The sequence below is a fragment of the Dendronephthya gigantea genome, unplaced genomic scaffold, assembly GCF_004324835.1.
Source record: "Dendronephthya gigantea isolate DGI-Jeju-01 unplaced genomic scaffold, DenGig_1.0 000102F, whole genome shotgun sequence".
Classification (NCBI taxonomy): domain Eukaryota; kingdom Metazoa; phylum Cnidaria; class Anthozoa; order Malacalcyonacea; family Nephtheidae; genus Dendronephthya; species Dendronephthya gigantea.
The window spans coordinates 308014-335124 of NW_021163112.1; the positions used below are offsets into that span (position 1 = coordinate 308014).

Below are 27111 nucleotides of genomic sequence, written 5' to 3' on the forward strand. Positions count from 1 at the left end.
GCATTTATAATTTTGAAGGATGTTTTTAAAGACTATAGTGTTCGAAATGCTAAAAAAATCGTTAGCAGATCGTCAGAAATGTTCCTATTTGTTCGTATTCGTGTAAGAAAGCCTTATAAATGAGCTAAGTTATTCGTTCAAGTTCATTTGCATTTGATTTCACACATGAAAAGTTCTTGAACAGTAGTGGTTAGTCATGCGAGTAACTTGCCCAGTGCATAGTTCCTGAGCCCTCGTGTCCTCTAGTTTATGATAATACGGTGGCCTCAAACTTGGGAATAACGAAAAAATACGCACTTTTTTATCGTTAGAGGTTAATCTTATTATATATTGAATTGCATTCGACGCGTTATTTTTAAATATCTAACGCGCGACGAACGTAAAGTAATAATTTCACGTGTCGCTGATAATTGTTAAGATCAAGTTGGTGATATGGCAAATATATCGATCAAATCCGTCGCTTTGAAATGGTTCTATTTTACCTGTCTTGGTGGAATGGTGCTTTACTCAGAATTCTGCCATCTCGCGTTCAAACGATATGGATTGACTCCAGAACAAATCGGATTCACAACTCTCATGGGTGTTCAACATTTCCTGCTTCCGTTTATTCTTCTAGTCGCTGACAAATTTCGGGCAAGAAAGCCGGCGGTTTTAGCAGGAACGATTGTTCTGGTGTTGGCTTGCTTACTTGCATACTCGCCTATGATAATATCACCTACGTGTTTTTACTCGCCCAAGTTGTCATCCAATAACTCGAATGACTTGATGTCCATACCACAACACGGTCAATTGGCCAACGGCTCCGTAAATATATCAAGTTCAAATGATACCTATGTTTCAACCAGCGGATTACAATTTCAAGAATCGCCACCAATACAACATGTACCTTGGCTAAGTACACTCTTTATTTTTATGGTTGCATCAAGATTGATAACAATAATGCTTGAGAGTCTGATAATTTGCTTGGCAAATCTAGCGGTGGTTGCATATCTCAAGGAAAAGCGTTCAGATTACGGAGAATATTTCATGTGGAGCCATATTGGCGGGGGCGTTGCAATTTTCGGGGTGGCTCTGCTCGCTTGGGCTGTCAGAATAGAGTTCTGTGGAATTAAAGGCTATGGTTATAATTTAATGTTTATAGCCGTGGGTTGTATGGCGTTATTGTCAATGATGTCTCTACCGTGGTTGACATTTGAATACGAAGAAACAAAAACTATAAACTGGAGAGAATTAAAATCAACTTTGTTCAATTTTCACTACGTTTTCATGTTTTTCGTGCTATGGTACTGTGGTGCGTGTATTTCTTTTCAAATAAACTGGGAGTTTTGGTACCTGGACAAATTAACAGCAAGTCCATTATTGATGGGCGGAGTTGCCTTGATTCGAAGACCACTGTTGGCACTTTCAGCCTACATGTCTGTTCATCTCTTAAAATATATCGGGGAAATGAAGACGATTTGTGTGGCTTTGCTGTCCTATTCAATGTCATTTTTTGCTCTATCCTTCACGAGGATACCCTGGTTTGTTCTTGGTATCGATATTTTCCAGGTGTTAGCTTATGGCCTGAGCTACTGTGCGTTTACGGTGCATTTCTCAAAAGCTGGATCGAAACAATTGTCAGGTGTCATTCTTGGTAAGCATGTTATGAAAATTGTTATGGAGTATTTTAACTTTATAAGTTGTTGAATATAACCACATTATCACCTCAAACGTTGGTCCAAATTCTCTTCTGAGTGCAGGCTTATATTGTCAGCGGCGGAAATTTCCCTACAAATTTCCCTACAATTTCCCTCATAAATAAGTGAAGCCAAGATGGCGGATCACGAAGCCTTTCTTGTAGGTATGATCCAGGCCTCTGGCGCGGAAATTTCAAAGGTAAAATCATAATTGCCGCCATTTTACCTACGATATTTCTGCGTGGAGACCTGGATCATACCTACAAGAAAGGCTTCAGTGTCCGCCATCTTGGCTTCAAACTTTCGAACAAGTGAGCGTTCCAGTCTTATTTGAGTTAACTGTCCCCTACTCGTGCAGGCTCATATTGTCAGCAGTCGTTTTGCGTATAATTGAGATCAGTAGGTGAAATGCAAAGTTTCAGATTTTTTGTCTGTGAACCGCTGAAAAAGTGAGCCTTCTTTGCAGTTCAGTGAATGAAGAAAACAACAGAAAACAACCTTTTTCGATTTTGTGTTTTCAGGTATGGTGGAGACAAGTTTTTCCATTGGAATTGATGCTGGTACGACAGTCATTGGAGTACTGTTCAACGCTTTGGGGACCCGAATCACTTTAATGATCTTTTCCTTATCCTCGTTCCTAATTTTTATTGCTTTGCTATTGTATATCATTTTTTCAAAACATGTGGAGGACGATTATGAAGAACTTAGTCAAGAAGACAGCGCTAATAAGTACGATGATCCTGAAGATAATCATGAATAATTGTAATAGATCTATTCTTGAATCACTATTCTCTAGTTTGCTAGAAGGGGGCTTTGGTTATTCAGCTGCATTGTGTAGTATTCATCCTTGTGAATTATACTTGTATTGTCCATACCTTGTGAACACTTATTTAGTCGAACGGCCTCTTGGGAAACAGGCGGGTATGTGCCCTGAAGAGTACCGTTACAAACGTTTCTACCCTGCATGAAAACCCGTTAACACGATCTGACTTTGTCGGATCTAATTCACTTCTGACGTATGGAATGCAGTTTGTTATTGGTAAAGCAGTGCTGGATTAGCTTTAATTGATTTGCTGTTCATATACTTTGCTAGTCACCAGACTATAAAACTAAAAAACATCCATCAGAAGTAAATCGCATCCGACAAAATTGCATCATATGAACAGGCCTTAACCCAACAATCACTATTCGTCGTAACACACTTGTATGACAACACTTTCTCTATAGCCGCAATTCTCAATATTTAGACTTCAAACTTGGTGAGAAAAAAGATTTAAAAATATTCAAGAAAATATGTCTTGCACAAAAGATTTGAAGCTTGCACACGGTAAAAGCGAATCGTCTGAATTAATAACCTTGTGTATACTTTAAGCCTCAAAATGGCCATTTCACAGCTGTTAGATGTGTATTGTATGATGAGCTGTCAAAAGATTGCGGAATGCTTTTTCGGAAGAAAAATTGAAGTTTTTAAAGTTATTCAATACTTTTCTCCTTGATAGCGGTACAGAAATTAAATGCACAATTGTGAACCAGCGATTAGATTTTCCGGTTGAAACGTCTTGAAAACATCAATTTCTGCGGTGTCTGCCCACTTGTATTCATGTAACCAAGTTCATAAATAAACGCTTGCTCTTAAATAATTCTTTCAAAACGGCGTTACTCTAGTTAATAATTCCCTTTTTTAAATAAACAAGACGCCTGTTCTCGCGTTAACTCCGGCGCACGTGCCAGTCCTCAATATAGAGCTTCTGAACATAAACAATACAGTTCATATTCGCATTTAGATGCCTTGCGAACCTAAATGTTCGATCGCGAAATTCAAAAGGAAATCGTACTTTAAAAAGTATAGAAGTTCAATTGTTCAAAAATGTAAATAAACCGCATGATATATTCGCTTTATCTTACACTTTGCCTTTGGAATTCGCGCTTATATAGTTATATTAAATCTTCAATCCTGTGCAAACTACGACGTTCAACGCGCCCATACACGACCACATCATCTTGTTAAACGGCGAAATAGCAGCGATATTATTAAAATAGGACCAAAATCTGCATGTATTAAATATATTCTTACCCCAATTCAATCTAAACTTAGTCGAAAAGCATGAAAAGAACGGTTTATTTGTTGCTCTTGGAGGAATTGCCGTATCATCCGAGCGAAATCGAATCGCGCATCGGAAAATTAGCCAAAGCTGTGCACCACAACTCTTGGTAGATAAGACTGGGACGTAGATAAATACGGTTACATACACATTTTAAATACTACAATGTTTCGCGCCATTCAGACTTGCGACGACGAAAAATAAACAAAAAACAAAAAACAAAACAACAAAACAAAACCGGGGCAAATTTTCAACTCCGTCGCTGACGCCGGAGTAATAATTTCCTTCTTTAAACAAGATGGCGCCAATTTAAATTTCGTGTAACATCAGACTTTCCGCGTTTGACGTCATTATAAGGTCTTTACATCGGGCTGATTGGTAGACATTAAATTTTGAATCAGCGAAGAGCTACCTCTTTTTTGTCGTGCAAAATATAATTATGCAAATATACATCAAGGACATAGTAGAATAACACTAAATATATTAAATACAAAAACAAATGTCTATTTCACAAAAAGTAGTGAATTTCACAATTTGCTAGCCGTGTTGAAATATATATTTATAATTATATATAAATTGAAGTTGCACTAATGCAGTCATCGTATCAAATGAAAAAGGACTAACTACTTTTCCTAAAAGTCGAAGGAGGGTGTTTATCGTTGGAAAAAAATATACAATACAGTCTTGAGGTTAAAAGCGAGCTCAAGCTGGGTGCTTTGGTCCGACATGTGCTATTTTAATTCCTTCCAGTCTCAACCACAAGTTGTAATTCGAAGGAAAAAACTAATTAAATGCGATGAAAATTTCCTGTAAATAAAACGTCACCCATCGTTCTGAGTTGCCTGAATGCTTCAGGACTTCATGTTATAATATCCTCAATGGGCTCTAAGGCAGTTTTGCATCGAACAAAATTCTTCGCTATGGTGCATTTTGCGAGCAAAATTGAAAAATTTTTGTCAGGATAAAATATGGTTCAGCCCGCAGGTCGCGGGCTGGATTATATTTTACTTGACTCGAAATGAATCCTCATTTGCTTTGTTTACGGTTCTAAATACCTTTCAAAATTATCATAATTATGCAACTGATGTTCTTGTGCATAAATATGTTTTTCACACCCTCTTGAACTTATTTTATCCCTTGCTCGGGCTAAAATGTGTTCCGATTTGGACCAAAAACATGATTATGGCGGCAAACATTAATTCTATCGTTGCATGTTTCCTGATCAACTCAGTTATGGGATAGGAAGTTCTTCCCAACGGATCAGGCCCATTTACAGCTACTCTAAATGGTCATTTTTAAACTTCCTGTGTTTTGCCGCTTTTAACCAACCACAAAAACGTTGGTTAATTGTTGTCGCAGGGAAATAATTAAAAATACAAACTTTACTAATCAGTTATACTGTCGTTGTCTGTGGGACTACGCCAAGTGTTCTTTGAACCCAGCCAACAAAATCGATGCTAGATTCTTCGGCCTTCTTTATAAATTGGTGGCTCTAAAAAGCGTGAAATCTTTAAAAATCTGCGCATCATTATGGCTATAAAAGACTTATATTATAACAGATTTCTTTAGCTGTGACTACAGCTTGGGTAGGTTTGTCCACTCGCATTAAAGCCTTCTAGTAAATTACAAAGGTGATTATTGAAAATTCCGGCCTCTGATTGGTCGAGCGACCTTGGATTATCACGCGATAATCACCTAAACGGCTAAGCGGATTTTTCAAAATGGCTGCGAGTTGTTTTTGTCAAAGTGACAGATGAAGAAATACGGTATTTTAACGAAAATGCTGTAACTGAATGTACAAAAGAGTGAAAAAATGAGGCCTACAACTACTTTCAAGGTAAAAAACTACTTTGTAGAATGCTTTTTAGTTGGTTTTTTTGCAAAATATTGTTTTATTTGAACCGCGGTAAAACTGTCGAGATGTTTGTTTACGTTTGCAAAAAATGTATTTTCTACATACAACAGACACGTTTTTTTCCCCAAAACTACGTATGTAATTATACTTCGCTTCGTTTCTGGTTTTATACGGCGAAATTCACCGAGCGTCCGAGTCTTAGGCAATAATTGTTTTACATTGAGCTACGTATGTTTCATCCCGGATTTAGCTTTTTATAACGAGACCATTTTATCAAAATTGGCGCGAAAAAAACCCGGCGCAGAATCTGGGCTGGACGTTTGGAAATGACGATGGATATTAATACCATGATTTTGGGAAATTTTGATATATTTTGGGAGCTTACTTAAGATTTTGTCTGCTAGCACAGCCATAGAATGATAGAAAATATTCTCAACCCAGTAGTGAACACACTTACCATTAAAAACTTAAGATTTGCTCGTTCGTTTGGATTCTTTACCAAACTAAAAAGTAAAAAATATTTGCATAAGCTAAAGATACTATTGCTTTCAAAGCAAATTCACAATTAAATATCATGAAATAAAATAATTCTAGGATTATTTCGAATTTTTGAACCTCAGAAGGAATGATGCCAAAGGAAATAAGTATACAGACATAAATGGGGAACCTAAGGGCTGGGATGGGCTATACCCACTCATCCCATAATAAATCAGCCCTCCCCCCACTTGGATTTGCTTTCACAACCCATGGTATAAAGTGCATTGCCAGGGAGGATAAATCATTGTAGGAAAGGAGTGCTCACCATTTATGTACAAATTCTCGAAAGTCATCTGAAAAATGCCTCTCTGGTAACCTGGGAGCAGGCTAAAAAATAAGAAACATTGACATTACCATCGTTAACTGCAGGTAAGAGGTTTTGTAACAATTACATTTGTAACAAACTCATTTGTCGTGTATACTGACTGTGCATTTGACACTTGTCCACACCCTTCACTGTTTTACATACCTCGTTTACAATGTAATCCAGCAATTCAAAAATTGCCATTGGCCTTGGGACCTCTCCACCATTCACTCCTTGAGGGACCTGGGCCCCAGGAACAATCCTCTCTGGATTAAGTGAAGCTAAATCTTGGATTTCCCCAGAGAAGACTTTATCAATGTCTTCAGGGTTGGGTGGTGGAACCGGGTACCGCCCGATTGCCATTTCAACTAATGATAATCCAAGACTCCAAATATCTGATTGAATCGAGTAGATATTTCCTTGTAAACGTTCAGGCTGGCAAAGAAATGCATTTATACTTAGTTAATGAAAGATTATTTATTAATTCATAAGTATTCATATTCATTGACCAAGTTTCCTTGATAAGGCCATTGAGAGACAACTTAGCAAAACAAATTAGTAAGGACAGGCCCTAGCTAGTTCTTTTCAATCATGGCCGTAGTTCTTTTGCAGTTTTTGAATATTTCTATTAACTTTCAGAGGTGAGTATATTTTGTATTAAATAGTGGATATTTGTATTTTAATCTCACATTTAATCAACACATGAAATTACTGACAAATACAAAGCAAAAAAAACAAAATTAAAAACTTACAGCCATATACGATCTTGTTCCAACAAACGAGTTTGCCATTGAGTCAATCAACTGACCACTCACGCCAAAATCACACAGTTTAATTTCTCCTCTTGAGCTGATCAAGATGTTAGATGGTTTCACATCTAAAAATTGCAAATAAACAAGTTGTTATCATTGTATCTAATAACAATGTCAAAAGCTATATTATAACCAGTATCCTCTCACCTCTATGAATTATTTTGTGATTTTCTCTTAAGTAACTAAGGCCTTTGAGAACCTGAAAATGATGCATAAAGCGGTGAGTTTTAATATTCTTGAATTCTCAATAAAATATGTTAAACGAAATAGTCCATTGCGTATAAGAATTAGAGGCACTTGATACTACTTCGGTATTTAGAACAAGTATTTATCTGTTTAGTTCAGTTCTGAATGAGATTCTCTAAAGGTCTCTGTTTTAACTGTTGAGTCTACATCATCCTAATAATAATCCATTATAAATGAGTATTACTAAGACCTTTCACAACCAAACAAATTTTAACCTCCCTGTGTGTAACTATAGATTATTTGAGTTCCATTTAATATAATAAAAGAAATTATACAAAACTTACTGCAATACTAATTATCCCCAAAACATCTTCAGGAATCCTGCCTGCTTTCTTTAAAACTTGATCTAAGGAACCACCATCCTAAACATTGTAGGAGCGTTCCTTATTGGTAAATCCTAGCACACCCATTCAGCAATTACATCATAAACCGCTTTAAGCCAAGGAACTAAATCAATCGCTGCTACTCCTGGGTTCCGGGCCATCAGCATATGTACACAAGCAGATATAACTTACTAAACTTATTCACTGGTTAGTCTCACATTAATCTCAAAGTTCATTACTCTCAAAGTTTACTGAAAAGGCACTAAACTTGTGTCATACACTAACAGTCTGAAATACTTAATAAAGTATCTTAAGAATCAGTTGTAAAGCTTTTTCATTTATTTTAGCCAACTTCTTAAAGTTAAGCAATAAAAAATTGGAGATTTTAAAGTAAACTATGATTTAACACTAAAATAAGAAGGTTTTATGTAACTATACAACTGTGTTTAATTGTGTGGTTTCACTTTGCTGTTTTGAAAATCCCTACAAAGATGTCATTCATTTGTTCATTGTTTTAACATACTTTCGCACACAGCGTGTCTGCGTTTATAATAATTTTTTGATGTATAGGATATCCTGTCTGAAGTTATTAAAACAACTAACAATATAGCAACAAATATTTGTATTATAACTTCATGAAACAACGAACTTCACTGCATCCTATGCTTAAAATATAGCCACACGACAAAGACAAAACGATGTACAATTGTGTGAAATTGAATTGCGTTAAAAGGGAATAATTCAAGAATATAATTTAGCAATTAGAAATACTCAGCCGGAAGCCAGATGCTATGAAGGAATGCATACCATGTGTTCCATACATATTGAAATTTCCCCATCGCAATAAAATGCCCCGTAAAACCCAACAATATACGGCGAATTACAGTCGTGTAAAACCTTCAGTTCACGAATGATTTGATTACGAATCGCCGGCTTGATTTCCAAATGGATTAGCTAAAAAAAACGAACGAGAAATCTGTGTTAATGGCTTTTTGGAAGAAATAATTGACACTTTAGTATAAACATTCTTTCGCACGTTTTACTATTTCAACAAACCGCAAAATTGCCTTCATTCTTTTAATATAAAAAGCTCACGAAGGCTTTTTGTGTATTAAATTTCATATGTTAGAGCTGAACAACATTGCACAATTTTGTAAAGTACAAAAGTACACGCTGTTTATAGCAGTAGAAATGAAGTTTTAAAGCAACATATGTTCTAGAACGATTTGATTCTTGAAGCTTACATTTATAAAACATGCATTTCGAAGGCATTCTTTTAAAAAAATACTTCATTTGCTGGCATTTTAGGGGCAAGAGAGCATCTTAAGGGCAAGAGAAGGTACGACAAATGACTGTTGTCTGTATAATTTGGGCAATTCACGTCAATCCTGTACTGGCTGTACAGTTATTTTGTAAATAAATGCAATTCTTCTGCCATCGCGAATCGAACGGCATCGATGTTTGATGTTGCAAATTACATCATTATCTCTAAACTAAACACGGTTAAATGCTCGCAAATTTGGGCACAAATCTTCAGGGAAGTATGTTAGAAATGTCGAACGATAAACAGTATACATAAACCTCCCCACCTTTCGTGCCATAATTAGGCCTGTTGGTTTGTGTAGTACTTTTGTGACTACCCCGCCATTACCAGCGCCTAGCTCGTCGAGTTTTTCGAAATCATCGGTGTTGAGGTCCCCGATTTTACGTTTCTCCGCCAGGAAAGACATGAGCCTTTCTCGCTGCGAATCGTCCATTTCGAGGTCGGCCAATTTCTTGTTGATCGAGTCGACATTTCCTGAAGCCGATGTCTCGATGTCTGTGCTACAAGATTAGAGGCAGAAACATCAGCAGAAGGCGCACGTTCGCGTGCTTGAACATCGTATACAACACTTACTTTTCAGGTATTGCAACGGGCGGTGCTAGAATGGTTAATTTCGGGCGATTTTTCAACTTTTTTCCATCCGCCATCTTGAATTTGAAGTGTATCAGTAGCAGTCCGAATGCATTTCCAAGTCCACAGGATTCTGCACAGGAAATACGATCGCAAGAGTGGGCAGTTTGAGTCCAAAACTGCAAGCTAAATATTTTCACGTTGCAACATTGCAGTCGAGCGACATTTTACAGTACACAGCAACACAGCTCTGCAACCTCGTAAGAATACATGGCGCATGTCTGAATGAACTTCAGCAATCGGAGAATGCCGAGAATTCCCGATCAAATCCGACAAACGATGAATTTCAAGCTATTAATTATAAGCCCAGGATTTCAAGCACCGCTTGTAGTGCTCGTTTTCTATTTGTTTCACAAAATCGCAGCACTCGAATATATCGTCCGATGTATCAATAAATTTATGGTCCAAAGTATTGTGGTCTCCAGCAATCTCTAAAGGTTCGTGGCATACTGTTTCTAACGACATAAATTTTTGGAAGATTTTATTTCCCAAAGGTGAGGCAAGGCGCGCCCAATTGAGGGATATTCATTTATTCGATTATATTAATAGGCTCAGTATCGATTCGAGTTTCTTTTAAATGAGTTTAAATCTCATCACATAATATTCCCAAAACATTGCGTGACCAACTGACTACAAAGACAAAAGAATCAAGTAAGAGGTTCGTTGATAGGTATAAGGGTCGGTATTTCGTCCCCCCCCCCCTTTATCTAAAATGCATGCTGCATGGTTTTGATAAAACAGATAAACTTCCTCCCGTGTCTTGAAAACACACGGAAACTAATCTAAATTAGTTTAAGAATAAGCAATAAATGTTTGCATGTACTTTTTGCCGTATCAATGCACCCACAGACTTTTGTGCATGGTGGATAAAAAATATAAAAGAATAAGAAATCTGTGAAATACTGCATGGTATGATACATCATTACTGATTTATTTCTTCAGAAATTGATTGTTTTCACAGCCAATCAATATTAACAAAGTAGGACTAAATCATTGGGCTTGCTACCCTACTGAATAACTGATGTCTATTTTACGTTGGTTATAGAAAAAAAGCTGCGGTTATGGTTGAAGAAAAATACATTAATAACTCCAACATTGGAAAAACAACGTTTATATTCAGCCAGAAATACATGCAACATTTAAATAACGATCAGCCACCATTAATTACAACTTATATTCATTACAAGTTAAACTGACATTTATATCAATAGTTTCCCTTGAATCAGACCCGGCATCGATTTTAGAAATGGAATATGTAAACCGTTCTGAAAGAATTGGCTCACGAAGAATGTTTAACAAAAATGACATGCCTCGGGCCAACCAAAACAAGTCCGCCATCTTTGTTGCAGACAAGATGAAACCTTATTAAATCGTCTGGTACAGTTGTAAGAAGTAATAAATATGAATATAGAAGTTTGCCTGTTTCCCCAGACCAATACTCGATCAACACCTTGCCATCATTAGACCATGCGTAGCCAATAATAGTCTTGGAAACATCATCGTAAAAGACATCGTTATTGAAAAAATCATTTTTACTATGACGAACTTTCACAGATTTCCGTAGCTCTCCTTTTTCTGTGAAGACGTAAAGCACAAATAATAGATCTGGCCACTTATATGTTACAATTATGACCTCATTATCGCAATTAACAGTCAATGATTTTACTTTATAGGTGTAACTACTCAAACCTGTGTTAAACTTTGTGACTTCTCCATCTTTGTTACATATATATACCACGATACTCTTCAGACTACTCTGCCAATGTCCGCAAGCAATGACAATACTTTTATCCTTGGTAACAGTAATTGCCGCAGATTTTAAGGACTCGATGTCCTCAGGCTTCAGAAAGGTTAACGCACGCTGATGAATATTTCTCCCATCTTCACTGAACACTGACAAGGTTCCGTCAAATGACACAAGATGCACTTGATCGTCTTCATCGACAACGACGCCAAAAGGAAGTATAGTTTTATCTTCCAATGAAGAAGAACGGTATGGCTTCATTTCACCGGTTGTCTTATCGAGCTTTTGAGGACAACATGGACTGCTTTCGGAAAAGCAAACGAGGTCACCATTCTTGGACAAGGCAGCCAACTGGGAAATCATAAACTTGACAGCAGGGAAATCCAGAAAGATTAACGTTTCAGGTGAAATGTCCCAGGGTAGTGTGGTTTTCATCTCCTCCGGATTTAATGAGGATTCGTCATCACAATAAAGTGATATGAAAGAGACGAATTGCTTGCTGCCACACTTTATCATCGGCCAATCGAAAACAGACATACTTTTCTTTGCGTTTGCATTCTTTGAGATAAAATCAGCCAATATCAAATTGATCATCTTCAGGGCTTTCACAACTTCCGCTCGAGTATCCTTCTTGAAAAAAGCTTTCACTCCTCCTTTGAGGTACACAGAAACCACTGCTTCTATCTCAGGCATTTCATGTAGTTCCTGCAGGGAACGCAAACAGCCTTTCGCCGCATCTTCCGGCTTGCCTTCGCGTGCTAACATTTCGCTTGCGATCCGTAATTCACTCGCTAAAATTCTTTCTTCGATACTCAATGATGCGCTTTGAAATGCTTTACTCGCATACTTCTCAGCGGCCTCGAAGCATTCTTTTGCCAACTCGGGAAATCTCTCGATCTTCGACTCTAGATGTTGAGCGGTTATTTCTTGAAATGGCTTTCCACTTGCTAAATCTGCCGTCGATATGTTTCCACCTTCAGAAGTCTTGTCAAAGGACGGATACAAATGGTCCATACCTAGCTTAAAGCGACTAATGCTCATGCGAAGATTCAGTTTCTTCATATCATCAAGTGTCGAATTAATTTTGTCCAATTTACTAATAATCAAACCTCGAAACTTTTGGGCCGTCAATCCTCCATGCTTAAGTTTCTTGGCGACATAAGAGCGGGCTTTCTTCGATGTTATACGTAAGGCAAATCCCAAAACGCCTGTGATTAATTCAGGCATCGTAAAACAACAACGTCAAGCTAAACTGTGAGAAAATATTTTGATCACAAAATTGACACGTAGCAGTGCTTCAATTTTAAAAATCAAAACATCCTGTTTTCCAGGGCTTCCGCAACTTATTTGCATAAAACTGTCCTCATAGGGGGATAGCAATGACAAATCTTCTGTCATAAAAGAGAGACAAAGAACTTTTTATATGCTATCAACACAGATCCCTTCCTCCCTCGTGGTTGTTATTATTTGGAAGCAAATTTTCCTTAAAAAAACACAGACCGTAAGACTCTCGCTTTAGCTTGAGTAATTAATTACACAATCACAGATTTATATGGGTCAACCAGGAGGTATTTGCGTACTCATCTTGAGATTATATGGGAAACTTGATGTAAACGTATTTCTCGCCAGAGTCAGCACTTTTTTGCAATCTTTTGCGGTGTTTCTCACTTAGGAGAACATACACAAACTTTGGAATACTATTTCTGCGCTGAGCTTGCGAGAACTTTAAATAAACTTGGGTCAAGCGAGAAGAATAAATAATTACGTTCTATTTCACTGCGTCTAACCAAATGTAAATTATTTTCGTTCTCACCATGGTAGAATACTAAACAACAAAACAATACCACGGATACTTTCATTTCTCGGGCAATCTAGCTTGTTTTATTATGTCTTTATGATGATACACATGCACAATCATACGTTTATAACCGTATTTCCGTAAATTGTTTGAAGTTTGCAATCGTTGGCATATTTCAGTCGTCAAAAAATATACACCTTCGTAGCTCCCATGAATTCTGATTGATCTTCCCGTCAAACTTTCATTGTGCTTTATTGCAGCATTCGCCCCACCTGAGCGCAAACTATGTTATCCAACTGCTTGTTCGTTTATTGTCATAACCTTACATAATGATAAATTATATAAGTATTAATTTATGCGGTTCTAAAATCTTACATAACCTATTCGAATTGAACTACACGAGGAAATATTTCGCTGTTCACACTGGCTTTGTCACATAGACCGTGACTCGGTAAAGCCTCGGCTAGATGGGCGCTAGGGATGTAGATAAGTTCCAATATAACCAGGAAGCAGCGTCTTCAAACAATTTAACATCAAATGTGGTATAACAACTGCCTAAAATAGACAAAACACTTCTCGACGTTTCGACCTGAGGGCCTTCGTCAGGAGAGTTAGTATACCATCTATGCCTCTCCTGAGGGCCTTCTCAGGTCGAAACGTTGAGAAGTGTTTTGTCTATTTTAGGCAGTTGTTATACCACATTTGATGCTAAGTTGTTTGAAGACGCTGCTCCCCGGTTATATTGGTCATAGGAATGTGTTATAACAGAAATGCCCACGCATGTTTTGATAATATTCCAACCTTTATCGCTGCATTGAGAGAATTGCTTACGAAGAGTTTAAGCGATTAGCGAAGCTATTTTGCTTCATATTCAAAAATAAAAACGGGATATTTGGTTGTGAATCGATATGGTTGTTGTTCAAAGTTGGTTGTTCAAAGGAAAATGCAACTTTCTGGCAAATTTTTTAAAAGTGCCTCAATGCTCTCCCCAGTTCTTTTGAAGACGAGGGTCACCCGACGAGGGTTTCACTTCAGAAAATATTTAATGGAAAGTTTAACCATACTAAATATATTATACACTACTTCTTTATTTAAGGAGAAATATACTTGCGCAAGAAATATTTCGGTATACTTGCGCAAGAGATATAAATTGCGTAACTACCACAATTGCCTAAAACTTTATTCAAAAAGATTCCAATCAAAATAATCTTTGACATCTTTCTTCAATAAGTGGCAGTCTTGAACAGCTTCATCACATCTGGGTAAAAGAATATTTATTAATCCAAATATAATTTCAAAGAAGAAGTCAATATTTTTTAATCCAAATGTGATTTAAAGAAAAAGTTAATATTTATTAATCCAAATATGATCTCACAAACAGAATATATGTTAACCTTATAGTGATTGTGCATATGTATTGCTGAGCATCCAGTCAAGCTAATTTTTCAGCTTGACTGGTTGGTAACTCGTTAAAAACGAATAATAGTAATTAATTGTTCATAATGATATTATTATAAAATTGAATAATGATAATACTAGCCAAAGTATATAATAATAATACTGGAAAATGTTTATAATATTATTGCTATTCATTAATACTTTAATGGTACTAATACCAATGATAATACCAAATGACATTATAGAACAATAATAAAAAATAAGGTTAATGATATAATGAATATGAAATGATTGTTCATAATGATATTATAATGTTAATAATTATAACACTAAATTTTGTCAGTAATACTAAAATGACATATGCTAAAAATGAAGTACTTGTGTGAAGAATTGTGTACCTGACAATATTTTTTTGAAGTACAGAGAGTTCTTCCCTTGCTCTGGCCAGTTCCTGATAAAATTGTTCAAATGGTAAAAGGTTTAACAGAGCCTCATTTCACCTATGATTGAATCTTCAATTTATAAATATCAGCAACCGGTTGTGTAAGAATGTCATTTTTTCATATCTACATAATAATGAACCTTTTGAAGTTGCTTTTGTTTCACATCAAGAACTGCAATTTTTTTTTCAATACTCTGCCTGTGTCTCTAAAGAGAAATTACATGTAAATGGTGTCATATATCTGACAGCACATTATATTTTAAAAATATAGAAGTTGAAAATCAAAACCAACTGTTTGCTTACATTTGACTCCCATGCAAGACTTGATGTTCACTTTACAACATCAGTTCAACTTACTTTGCGGTTTTTCTCTTTCCCTTTAGTATAAAATTCTTCAATATTTCTCTTCACTACACCTTTTATCAACTTTCTTTTCATCACAAACGACTTGTATAGTACCGTGATGTCATCATGCATTCTGCGTAAAGTGATCAAAACTTGAGAGTAAAATATCACAATTAATCAGCCTGTCCAGTTCAGAGTTTTCTGTTCAAAGAATTGCTTTATTTGAAGAACTATACACAGTTTCCAATATTTAATATTTCAAACACAAGACATCCCTTACCTATATTTTAAAGGAAAGTTGTTTCTCATCTCATCTAAAGTGCATACATCTTTGATATCACGATTTAAAAGAAAACCTGAGACAATATCTACGAGTTTATTTTCTTCATTTTCTTGAATTTCTTCCTCGCTATCGCTCGTATTTCCCGCCATCTTTCCCGCCGTCGTGCTTCCAAAACCTTCCACATTTTCAGGAGTATTCATTGGGAAAATTCTATCTGAACTGATCTCAGAAATCCACTGGACTAGTTCATTTTTTATTTTATTTTTTTATCAAAAATAAGATATCTACTGGACCGGTTCAGTCAATCGCAGTGCATTATGGAAAACGCATGCTACGTGTAGGGTATGGAAGTTTATTGTAAATATGAAAATATCTCGCAAGTCCTGCCTTTCCTCTCTGGGCCTGCAGGCTCTCAATTTGAATTCAGTAAAATAATTTCTTCACTGTTTTGAGCAGCTCTAAGTTCACTTGTGCCCAAGCTATCAAATTTCCTATCAAATGTTCTTGATATTTTATCCAATACGGCTCATTTTCAGGCCGTAAAAGTAATTAATTTAAATATGCACTTTTATTTAGGCAAGGTAGCATGCTTACACATTCAATTTAGTCATACACTAATAGTTATCCCCAATTCCTCAATGATTAAAGTTAAACTCTACCAATGCAGGTGCCGGTCATTTTACTGAATCACGTTGAAAAACACTAAATTTTACACTGAATATATTAAGTTCTGTATTCTAAGTCAAATATTTTGACTTTAAAGTCAGGTCAATCATTTTTTTTTGCTATGCATATCATATTTTCTGTTTTGTTTGAAAGGATGTTCACCTGCGCATTCTCACACTAATATAACTCATTTCGACTTTTTCCCGCCAAACTTCAAATTAAAAGCGCCAGTAATAGTTGATAGTGGTTCGTTTTCATGGCTTCCGCTTGTTTTCGCGTCGCATTTTACTTTTTCTGTTTGCTCCAACTTTTTTTGCCCATCATCAGACTTTCCTTTTGATTTCGTTGTCTCTTCCACCTTTGCTTCAACTTTGGTAACTTTCGAACTATCGCTTAACTTTTCCGCTTGAATCTTGGCCGATTTATCATCGTCTTTGCTCGTGTTTGCCTCGGCGACATCTTCGGAATGACCCGCACGTTCTACTTCGGGAGATTTCGTTTTATCTTTCTGCCCTCGTTTGCTCCTTCTTCCTGGCGAAAGCAGTTTTTCGAGCAATGGCGACTTTGTGCTTTTTCGAGTTTTGGAGGAAGGGTCAATCTTTCCCTCTTTCACCTCGCCGCCGTCTTTCGCTACTTCCGTTTTGCCTTTCGCTGATTCGTTTGCAAACTCCTTAAGAGGTATTTCTTCCCGTTTTTCTTTGTTTACTTTCGGATCAGAGAGTTTACCTCCGACTATTCCTTGAGTTTCCGTTTCACCTGTCGTTTGTTTCGAGGTTTGTTTTCGGTCGAGAGTGGAAGATGGTTCACCTTCTTTTGTTTCCCCAAGCGCGGCAGGAGGTAATTTACTCGCCTCAATCTTGCAAAAAAGAAATCAAATCCCTTTTGAAAACATTAAAACCATTAAATTCCTTTTGAAAAACCATCGCTAATTTCTGAATTCAATTGCATGAAATGAATTTAGCAGTTGCAATTGGAAAAACTAATTTCTGAAACTGAAAATTCTCAAATACCTCTTGCACTTCGTGCTTCATCTTTTCCACTTGTTTTTTGCTTGTAGCAGAGAGAGGAATGCCCATCTAAAAGATTTTTTGAACATACAGTTCGCCAAGGAGACTTATAACAAAATCGCCTCCAGAACAAAACTATACGATGTAAACTTTCGCCATAGTCGGGATTCACGATTTGAAATTGCATAAGCGCGCATGCGTGAATAGCCTGGTCGGTTTGTCACCGACAGTCGGCGATGGGCATCGGTGATCGGCTGCAGAATAAAGTGCTTTATTTTGACGCTGACGAATGCTGAAGGTGCGAAAATTTTTCATGAAGTTTATTATAGTTCTTTAAAACTATAATAGGTATAGATTTAGGATTTGGATTAACACTAAAACCTTATCTAAGATCTAATCCTAACCTAATATCAAAGATTAGGTTCGTGTAAGATTCACTGAACATGGAATTATTACCCCTATCATTATAGGTGATAATTATTAAGAGATAACCCTCAAACCTTGCAATACCTCTTCCAATTCCTCGGTCAAAGCCAAACACTCTTTCACCTTCTCCTCTCTATTTTCTTCATCCCCAGACTCCTCGCTGGATTCCTCGGACTCGTGCTCCTCTGGTACATAATTGGAATCATCTTCGCTCACATAGTCACGAGTTATTTCGACCAATGTCCCCTCCTCGGACGACGTGCTCTGTCGGTCGCCATATTTTCTTTTCACAGGCGATGGCTCCATGTATTTCACTTCCTCCGAGAGAGAACCACGTTCTTTACGCTTGCGACCAGCCTGGATTGCGCTTCCTTGGAACTAAGAAAGCAAAAAAATTACAAGTACAATAGCCTTTCTTTGTCCATAAATTACGATATGTATATGAAAAACCATGCTTTTTAAAAGCTCGATTCTCATTGCTCAACGACAGTTGGCGATGGCGTGGCGAGGCTCGAAAGTTCATATCGACATTCACAATTCGTTCGATAAACTAAGCATTTGATTGGCTCTTTGATTCCTAGATCCTGTGACAGACCCAGCATCAACCTCGTATCCAGGCCTTGGGCCTTGTCGCGGAGGTAAAAAGACCCTGGGTATTGACCCAGCATTAGTCAAATTACTGCAGAATATTTCTAATATCAAAGTACTAACGTGAACAAGCATGAAGGCTATAAATTTCTAAAGAGGATCTTGCCAATAAACTTATTTTAAACCCAATGGCTTAGTTCGTAAGAGGGGTTGACGTTTGGTGGTCAGGTTCTATATGGATAGGGCCATAGGCTCACGTAATTCAGACCCAACCTCAATACCCTAAGGTTTTAAACTATTCGTCGCCATCTACCTCTTCACTTACCAGTCCTAGTATTGTAGTCAACGCAAACTTCGGTCCAAGGTATGGTAAAAATACCAGAAAGGATGTGACCTGTAAATGCAAAAAACAGTGATTAAGGTGAATAAATTGAACCATTCCATTATAGAAGACCAAGACTGTCAAGGAATTAACCATAGCCCATTTGTAGTTATAAGATTTTGGACACGAGTTCACCAACAAAAAGTAGGGAAAAGCAATTAACTTTTCTCTGAGAGTTGAAAAGTCTAGTTTCAAACTTATTACAATAGACAAAAATTACCTGGAAAAGTTTTCGTCCTAAATAGAGAATCATTGATTCATTCGGAACAGCAAGACTACCAGATTCGGTTGCTTTGGTTAAGAGTTCTTCAACCGCTCCATTGGCTTGCACTTCATCTCCTTGATTATCAGTTGATTTTAAGAACTTATCAACCATAACTCCAGCTTCTTTGTCAAGATACCGAACTGCATGAACAGAATGAAAACATTTAATTCAAGACGAGTAAAAAATTATGCTGAATCATGTAAAATGCCGCACAGCTGCATAATGGCGACGTTTAAGATACACCAAATCTACCACGCGGATGTGAAATAATACTCATGTCTTCATTTCCACAGTTTCACAACACGAGTTAAATTATGGACCCCTTTTGGTAGACAAGGCCAGAGCAGTAAGTAAATTGTAAAACTAATTAAAAATAGGTTCCTAACGCTACCGGGTGAATTCATGTCACGTCCGCGTCATAGATTTGGTGCATCAGTCCCTTGTGCCTCCAGGCAACGCATTTTACAACGAGACACGTGTGTTTCATGTTACGAGAGGTTCTTGGATTTTAATTTAACATACGTTTCTGTATAAAATGCACTATACGTCCTCTTGAAGAGATTTATGTTTGCACGTTAATTGACTATTATAAAACCGTGTTTTTCTGTTACGTGAAAAGACTGAGCATGACTTGAAGGATGGCGTCACAAAGGAGGTAGCATTCCAGTTTCTTTCAGCTCAATGGGCAAGACCCACGTGGCAAGATGGGGTCGCGGATGCCAAGGGCGTGGTGAACGTTACATGAATCATGCATGGTTTAACTCTCACACAAATCCTTGTCGAAAATGCCACCAGGACTTATATATTTCAGTCTCAATTATTCTCAGATACATAGAAATGCTGAAATCTTTTCCGACACACCTTATTCAAGAAATATTTTTAACAAAGACGAAACGATTCGTCGAAATAGATTCTGTTTAGAAACGTCTTACGTCGTTTTGGAAAATTCCGATTGTTACGTGCATTATATACGTATTTTATTCCCTCAAAACGCTATAAATTAAATGTAATAGCATCATCCTACAATAATTTAACGAAGGGTATATGTATGCGAAGCCAGCCCCCGACAAACCTAATCTTAGGATTACAAATACAGCAAATATTTCAAACAAAACCAAAACTTACTATTCTCCATTGCAGAATTTGTAATCGGCGCTAGAGTTCTCGAGTCTAAAACAGCTTTTCCAGCTTTGAATGCTTTCTCAAGCGACGATTCAGCGACGTTCATCCCATACCCGACATAGGAATTCGATTCTTTGATGGTATTGCATGTCTTTGTGACGGTTTGTAATGATGAACTGACCACTGGTATATTACTCAATTTTGTGCTGAGATTTTCCTTCAAAGTCTCAGCCTTGTTCACCGTTGTGGTGGGATCATCGTGTTTTAACTCGTCTGCCTGTAGTACGGTAACTACGGTTTTCGTGTGTGCTGTTTCTTCAGCCATGTTTGAAGCTTTGCCAAGTCGAAGCAACTAGTGAAATAAGCACCGCTTGCTTTGATTTATAGCCTTGGTTTGAGGGCCAATTCGTACATCGTGTTTTACAAATGACTTCCAAACGCATAAAAAACAATAGATAATGAGCTCTATTGAAACTAACCTTTTGTTAAAATATGAATAGTTAACACTACAGAATGATGGGTAAAAACTTATGCTTTTCATATGCAACTTGCCGAAAAGCTGCTGAAATTTGACGGAATTGGCCTTAAGCTAAGCAAACCATTTAAAATGCTAAGGAAATCTACCATATCTTTCCTTTCAGAGTTAGAATAAATTCTTATCGTGCAAGAGATAATAGAACTGTTGTCAGCTGCGCGTATTGGGACCCAAGAGATTTGCCTAATGAGGTCAGTTGTAGGTTTCCGACAGGTTTTCTTGTAAATACGTTCTGTACAAGTCTAAACTGTTGGAGAATGTTTTTTAAACTGAATTAGCGTTAAGGTGGTTAAAATCGGAACAACTTTAGCTGTTCAGGACTGGTATAAATTAAATAAAATACATGTTACGATTATAATAAATCTACGGGTTTTCGGGGGAAAAATGCTAGCCTCAAACCACAGTCGATCCTTATCATTATTTGTTAAAATATTGGACATTCAAGACTATGCATGTCTGTTTTCGCTTTTATTTAAAAAATTAACTTTCTATCTGTACTATCGCACTTCTTTTCATATACACATAAACTTTTAGTAATTTTTTCGCGAGTTTCACAAGATGTGAAAATCATAGTTGGATTAAATTTGTTTGTCCCCACTGATCCATATAGATTCTGAACGTACGTCGGGAGAAAATCTAACCCATAAAATTTTGACAGAAAATATTATTCGGTTTTGCGACGATTGGAACTATTTTCAATCAATTGAGAGAAACTTGGAAGTCTTTGCCTTTAAGTTAATTGGTCCAGGAAGCGGTAAAAAATGAAGAATTTTGCCTTTAAATCGGGTATTTAACTAGCACACACACTGGGACTTTTAAGACGATTTCTTTGCTGGCTCAACTAGACAAAGCAACCAACCACGCTTCATTTTCTTTTTCCATTTTTTGCACCAAGAATATAAATATTTGTCACCGCAATAAAAACCTGCGTTCCATGTGACCAAATTGCAGCCCACGATAAACTTCGTCCACGTGATCAGACCACGCACGTGACTAGCATACATCCCGCACGTGATCAGGAATTCGCTGCGCACGTGATCATGCAAATATTTATCCCTAACCATTAAATTTCGAGTTCTAATTCTGTTTGTCCGGCAAACAGTTAGCTCACTTTCTTAACGGCCGCCACCAATTCCTTGGCTAAAATCGAATTAATTGTCATCTTTTCACAGTTAACTGTTATTTTGCTACCTTTACCCCCCTTTTTCAGGTCGACTGTTATAAGAACAGGCACGCCGGAAGATATGGTCACACCGGAAAATCTGTAAATATTTGAAGAGCTGTTCTTTGGCAGAGCGCCAACACTTGCACAACCCAAGACTAGCGAAATTAGTTTTCTTTCATCGCAGTTTTCTGTTGGGATATCTGCCGTCAAAGAACTCTCGTTCATGCCGGATAGCTTTTCTGTAAAGTGAGGAAAGCAGAAGGTTAACGTAAGCTTAAAACGTAACGGTTTTCACATAATAACCAGATTATGTCTTCAGTAAAGTAAATGACAAAAGTAAATCCAGGACAAAAACTTTTACCGAGGTCATGACGGTCAACTCACTTTGTAAATTTATAAAATCTTGTTCGGTTATCGGACTTGCTTGCAGTTGTTCTCCCATAGGGCAGTTAACTTTCACTGAAAACTTGTTCGACTTTGTGCTAGAAAAAATAACACACAAGATCTTACTTGGAAGGATGGATGTTGGATGCCACTGTTTATATTATGTATTATGGAACAGAAAAAGCAATATGCAAGTATACTCAAATGCTCAAGCAATGTTTGCGGAATTTGTACTCACCATATTTCAAAACTAACTGGTTGTATGGTGTCTTTAAAATCAACTCCCATCGTAACAGTAACTGTGGAACCAACATCAATGGAGTCTAAAAACAAGATCATTGATCCAAATAAAATGAATAGAACTATTTTGACCGCTAGTACTACACATGCAACCTTCCTTCCACACCCATCAATGAAATATTTTAACCAATCTATCTTGCTATATATTTCCCTTTCCGCAATCAAGCAACAAGTTCAAACTCACCAATAGTCGGGAAATCACTCATTTTTAGACCAAGACTTAGTTTCTAAAAAATTGAAAAAGACATTGGAATAACACAAATGCGATCCATTTGGAAGGGAGTGGGGCCAGGGGCACGTTCAAAAATTTTGACGACCGGCTATTCAGAGAAGTAAAATGTGATTTTTGTAACTAACCAGAATACATATTAAAGATATGTTATATTGCCTGTGTAATTATAGTACTGATGCCATCGAAAACTTTACAATGTAACATCAGAAGCAAGTTTTTCAAGATTTTATCAAACGTTTCAGACCGACTTTGAATAGTTATACTAGAGCAGGGAGAATTATACTACTTCAATATCCAAGATTTGTGTCTTCTGGATGTATAAAAACACCTCGACTTACTTTCTCTCCTATACGAATATTTTCAATAACCGAGCCACTATTATTAACGAAGGTCACTTCCACCGCGACCATAGTTGTTGAAAATATACAGGGACTACGAGAAAATTTATATTGAGCTTGTAATCCTTGACCAGTTATCTTATTCAGTAGTTCATGCGAGGTCAACTTTGAGAAGTCCGTTACAACCTAAAAAGGAGAAAAAAGTTAGAGTTATGAATGCTTACTAATATAAACTATACACTACGATATTGAAATAGTTGTAGAATTCAGTCCAGTTAGTCCTTGAGTTCAATTATTCAAGTTCTATCAAATTCACCAGTTGTTGACGATTTGATATAAGGCTTCGTCGTGAGGGCATATAAGTCAAGATGCAAACGAATGATGGGCAACCGAATAAAAAATCCTTTGAAGAATGAACTGACTTACATTCTGTACAACGGGGGTAGGTCCATTGGTGGTAACACCAAGCGATAAGGTCTTCATATCATCGATAAGTGAAGGTGACAGAACAGAGTTATGTGTATTCGATGTACCATTCACGATGGGTGCCACTGAAAGTACAGAGATTCAGTAATTAGGCCTAGCCCTGACCGCTGCCCTCTCTCTATCTTTGCTCCGGCTACTGTCTGTTAAAATACGTCCAATATACTGTACCTTCTTCATCAAAGATGAGCAACTGATCTGTCGAGCTTGGTCTGGGTTCCACCTGTTTGGCAGCTTTAGGTTTCGTCTTTTCGAATTTCTCAGCCTATGAAGTGAACAAAACGTGGTGTTTATGAAGTTGCTCGTATAAACACTCATGAATGTGTTCTTCGGCTACATTGAGAAAGAAGGTTTAAGAGCTAAAAGAGTTGGATGGTGATATTTGTTAAAATTTTACCAAACCTTTTTAACCAGTGTTTCTTTCTCTTCCTCGCTCTCTGTAGACTCGTTTTCCGAAGTTTCAATGTCGCTGTCAGAATCTTCTTCGCTTGTTTTTGACTCAATACTACTTCGACTTTCTAATTTCTTCCTCACGACTATATCATTGTCATATTCGTCATCGCTTTGTTGAGACTCTATGAGAGGTGGAATAATAAATCATTTTTAACTGTCTCTCTAAGAAATGAATTTATATTACCTATTCTCTTTGAACAGATTAACCCACAGTAACAAATGAATAACATCAACAATGACAAACAACATCAAGAGTTGTAAACACCAAAACAGTAGCAAACAACAACAATGGTTGTATACAATATTAACGGTGACAAACAACGTGAACAGTGACAAACAACATCAACAATGGTAAACAACATCAACAATGGTAAACAACAACAACAATCATTGTAAACAATATCAACAGTTTCAAACAACGTGAACAGTGGCACACAACATCAACAATGGTAAACAACATCAACAATGGTAAACAACAGCAACAATCGTTGTAAACAATATCAACAGTTTCAAACAACGTGAACAGTGGCACACAACATCAACAATGGTAAACAACATCAACAATGGTAAACAACAGCAACAAACTCGACAACACGTCTGTCACATGAAACCAAGCCTAAAAAGAGAAACAATCTACCAGTTTCAGTGCCAGGTAATGATTCCATGGACGACTTGCTTTCACTATCGCTAACTTCCTCACTTCCACTTTCAGTTTCGCTTCCACTTTCACTACCACTGCCAGATCCAGATTCAGAACCTTAAGATAAATGCAAAATACGCAATTAACTTTGAAAGAAAGAAAAAAAAGTTGTGAAAAAAAAGTTGTGCATCACTCTTTCGAGTGATGCTTTTTTCACTACTTCCATGCTTTTTGAACTCAGAAATAAAACCACATACAATCACACTAACCTGATTCGGATTCACTTGAGTAAAATGAAGACTTCTTCTTAGATCGAGTATGTGTCTTTTTCTCCCATATTGGTTCAACCTGGAAACCCCGCCAAAAAATTTAAAATACTTTTCATTTTGTGCCATGCATATTGCTCTTAACAGAGGGCATATTTTCGGGGTTTTTTTTGGGCTTTGCCATAGAACTCGTGCATACCTCGACATTTCTAACCGAGGGATCAGGAGGCACCTCGGGAAACTCTGGAAGTTCCTGATAACCAGACGCTCTTGCATTTAATATATGGGAAAGAGAACCAACCATAAATTCGCCGTGATCTAGAAAATAGAAATTATTGAGAGTTGATTTTTGTAGTTGTACCTACTGCACACCGGTTCTTAAATGAACATACAGGTCCACAGGATTTATATCAGCTTTAGGGCATGTTTACTTGAAGCGAGTTATCCCGGCTAGGCGAGGTAAAAAGCGCATCACATGCAGTCAATCATGCAGTTTTCACCTCGCGTAGCCGGGATAACTCGTTTCATTTTCACACTGTTCTTATATAGTTTTTACACTTGCCTGATGGGTTCGTCTAAAGTTTCTAAGAAAACTAAAATACCTTTAAAAACAGACTCCAAAGCTGGAGGAGGCTTGGATGCCAACAAAATCTTTTTGGAGTGTTTGACAAGCTGACCAGTCTAAAACGCGATACGGTCGAACCTAAATTATCTTGCAGTGCACAATTACGAAGTCCACAGATAGCCTCTTACCAAAGGTATGTATACCCTGCCTATTTGTTCGCATTTTATGCGCTTGTAAATGGTTATCGGGTGAAACGTATGAAATGTATGCGTCTTGTTAGTGCGGGTTGGACGTTTTGTTTACATTTTATTAGGCGCAATAATTGAATTCTAGTGCACAAGTCATGGCGTACCGTGCAGTTAGAATCGAAACTCTCATTTTGCCTTCGAGCTTCAAGCTGTTCTAAGCACAAGGCCAACAACGTCTAGGAATGAGAAGATACGACTTTGAGCCCGCTAGAAGCGCCTTGTACCGCTTAAACTCGATCATGCGTAGTCCTTACTTCTTGAGCAAGCGCCTAAGTGGGCTGAAACGATCCCCGTCCTAAATCCCCGTCTGATGATTGCTGGGCATGTTAAAAATCATGTTTGATTCAAATCTATCCCACGGGTTACTTTGACGTGTTCCTAGTGAAATTAGGTGTACAGTGCTAACCTTCTCTCCAGGGAAAACAATGGGTCGAAGAAAGCGAGCACGATCTCTGATGTCGTAACTTTGATCATACTTGGCAAGATTTAGCACGTATTGACAGAGTTGTTGTGTCTGTGGAGGTAAAACGATAGTTTGGAATAGACCGAGATAAGTATAATTTATGGGGCGCAGCCAGAGTCTGTATTAGAGAAAGAACTACTAGAAGAGCGTGTTTGTATGAAAAATGATGGTGTTCATATCAAAAGAGATATCAGTATTGGAAATAAGGGTGGTGGTATATTAGAGAATAGAGGCAAGAGAATTGGAGAGAGGTGTGTCTATTAGAGAGAGATAGTTGTTTGTATAAAAAGGAATTGGAGAATGGGTCGCTTTTGGAGAGTAAAGGCCTGAGAATTGGAGAGGTGTCTCTTTTTTAGAGAGAGAGTTGTTTGTAAAAATGGAATTGGAGAATGGGTCGGTATTAGAGAGTGGAGGCCTGAGAATTTGAGAGAGGTGCCTCTTTTAGAAAGAGGGAGTTGTTTGGAAAAATGGAATTGGAGAATTGGTTGATATAAGAAAGTGGAGGCCTGAGAATTGGAGAGAGACGTGCGTCTTTAAGAAAGAGGGAGTTGTTTGTCTCTCAAATGCTGCTAGGTCAGAAATGCTGCTAATACTATTAAACATCTTACCTGTGTAGGATTAACTAATATTAACTTTGCACCTAAGTTTATTATTTGCAACTTCACTATATCCTCCTAAAACAAATGCAAAAGACCCTGGCTTAGTTTTGCTGTTGTGATGGTATACGAAGGCTAGGACGGTTAGTTTGTTTGCTAGAGACTGAC

General features: G+C 37.3%; 6 protein-coding genes across 8 annotated transcripts in view; 1 reads left to right on the top strand and 5 right to left on the bottom strand.

Moving 5' to 3' along the window:
- The first annotated feature begins 367 nt into the window (after positions 1-367).
- LOC114534538 (major facilitator superfamily domain-containing protein 6-like) lies at positions 368-2498 on the top strand. Its single transcript, XM_028555998.1, has 2 exons — positions 368-1633; positions 2198-2498. Exons 1-2 carry the CDS (start codon positions 433-435, stop codon positions 2434-2436), a joined length of 1440 nt encoding a protein of 479 aa, XP_028411799.1. The 5' UTR covers positions 368-432; the 3' UTR covers positions 2437-2498.
- Positions 2499-4207: 1709 nt separating this feature from the next.
- Positions 4208-10042, bottom strand: LOC114534537 (dual specificity mitogen-activated protein kinase kinase 1-like). Its single transcript, XM_028555997.1, has 10 exons — positions 9753-10042; positions 9445-9679; positions 8663-8809; positions 7817-7894; positions 7434-7485; positions 7227-7351; positions 6640-6909; positions 6436-6497; positions 6091-6136; positions 4208-5270 (listed from the first exon to the last, which is right to left on the bottom strand). Exons 1-10 carry the CDS (start codon positions 9824-9826, stop codon positions 5172-5174), a joined length of 1188 nt encoding a protein of 395 aa, XP_028411798.1. The 5' UTR covers positions 9827-10042; the 3' UTR covers positions 4208-5171.
- An 892-nt stretch (positions 10043-10934) lies between these two features.
- Positions 10935-12793, bottom strand: LOC114534542. The gene has a single exon (XM_028556002.1). It carries the CDS (start codon positions 12778-12780, stop codon positions 11089-11091), a length of 1692 nt encoding a protein of 563 aa, XP_028411803.1. The 5' UTR covers positions 12781-12793; the 3' UTR covers positions 10935-11088.
- A 1542-nt stretch (positions 12794-14335) lies between these two features.
- On the bottom strand, positions 14336-15973 carry LOC114534557. The gene is made up of 5 exons (XM_028556020.1): positions 15817-15973; positions 15549-15669; positions 15332-15397; positions 15148-15200; positions 14336-14609 (listed from the first exon to the last, which is right to left on the bottom strand). The coding sequence occupies exons 1-5, from the start codon at positions 15966-15968 to the stop codon at positions 14531-14533; spliced, it is 471 nt and encodes a 156-aa protein (XP_028411821.1). The 5' UTR covers positions 15969-15973; the 3' UTR covers positions 14336-14530.
- Positions 15974-16386: 413 nt separating this feature from the next.
- Positions 16387-20616, bottom strand: LOC114534531. Its single transcript, XM_028555992.1, has 6 exons — positions 20279-20616; positions 19109-19293; positions 18832-18900; positions 18003-18296; positions 17496-17561; positions 16387-17341 (listed from the first exon to the last, which is right to left on the bottom strand). Exons 1-6 carry the CDS (start codon positions 20598-20600, stop codon positions 16673-16675), a joined length of 1605 nt encoding a protein of 534 aa, XP_028411793.1. The 5' UTR covers positions 20601-20616; the 3' UTR covers positions 16387-16672.
- A 649-nt stretch (positions 20617-21265) lies between these two features.
- LOC114534459 (AP-3 complex subunit beta-1-like) overlaps positions 21266-27111 on the bottom strand; it is a 68485-nt gene continuing 62639 nt past the window's right edge. For 2 of the 3 annotated variants that reach the window (XM_028555903.1, XM_028555905.1), the window contains 14 exons: positions 26956-27021; positions 26291-26398; positions 25674-25752; positions 25271-25389; positions 25075-25153; positions 24803-24922; positions 24115-24287; positions 23884-23977; positions 23656-23780; positions 23230-23415; positions 22844-22886; positions 22598-22682; positions 22360-22457; positions 21266-22214 (listed from right to left, as the gene is read on the bottom strand). In XM_028555903.1, the coding sequence (XP_028411704.1) occupies positions 21913-22214; positions 22360-22457; positions 22598-22682; positions 22844-22886; positions 23230-23415; positions 23656-23780; positions 23884-23977; positions 24115-24287; positions 24803-24922; positions 25075-25153; positions 25271-25389; positions 25674-25752; positions 26291-26398; positions 26956-27021 (1677 nt within the window). In that variant the 3' untranslated portion in view covers positions 21266-21912. Of the gene's footprint in view, positions 22215-22359; positions 22458-22597; positions 22683-22843; positions 22887-23229; positions 23416-23655; positions 23781-23883; positions 23978-24114; positions 24288-24802; positions 24923-25074; positions 25154-25270; positions 25390-25673; positions 25753-25988; positions 26061-26290; positions 26399-26955; positions 27022-27111 lie in introns of all 3 variants that reach the window. The other variant, XM_028555902.1, reaches the window with a different exon arrangement.

Coding starts and splice junctions, on each gene's coding strand:
- LOC114534538 (XM_028555998.1), top strand. CDS start 433: ATGGCAAATATATCGATCAAATCCGTCGCTTTGAAATGGTTCTATTTT. Junction 1,634..2,197: donor ATTGTCAGGTGTCATTCTTG/GTAAGCATGTTA, acceptor TTGTGTTTTCAG/GTATGGTGGAGACAAGTTTT.
- LOC114534537 (XM_028555997.1), bottom strand. CDS start 9,826: ATGGCGGATGGAAAAAAGTTGAAAAATCGCCCGAAATTAACCATTCTA. Junction 7,352..7,433: donor TCACAAAATAATTCATAGAG/GTGAGAGGATAC, acceptor TGCAATTTTTAG/ATGTGAAACCATCTAACATC. Junction 6,137..6,435: donor CGAGAATTTGTACATAAATG/GTGAGCACTCCT, acceptor TTTACTTTTTAG/TTTGGTAAAGAATCCAAACG.
- LOC114534542 (XM_028556002.1), bottom strand. CDS start 12,780: ATGCCTGAATTAATCACAGGCGTTTTGGGATTTGCCTTACGTATAACA.
- LOC114534557 (XM_028556020.1), bottom strand. CDS start 15,968: ATGGCGGGAAATACGAGCGATAGCGAGGAAGAAATTCAAGAAAATGAA. Junction 15,670..15,816: donor AACTTTCCTTTAAAATATAG/GTAAGGGATGTC, acceptor CACTTTACGCAG/AATGCATGATGACATCACGG. Junction 14,610..15,147: donor CTTCAAAAAAATATTGTCAG/GTACACAATTCT, acceptor TCTTTTACCCAG/ATGTGATGAAGCTGTTCAAG.
- LOC114534531 (XM_028555992.1), bottom strand. CDS start 20,600: ATGGCTGAAGAAACAGCACACACGAAAACCGTAGTTACCGTACTACAG. Junction 19,294..20,278: donor AAATTCTGCAATGGAGAATA/GTAAGTTTTGGT, acceptor CTGTTCATGCAG/TTCGGTATCTTGACAAAGAA. Junction 18,901..19,108: donor TAGGACGAAAACTTTTCCAG/GTAATTTTTGTC, acceptor TTGCATTTACAG/GTCACATCCTTTCTGGTATT.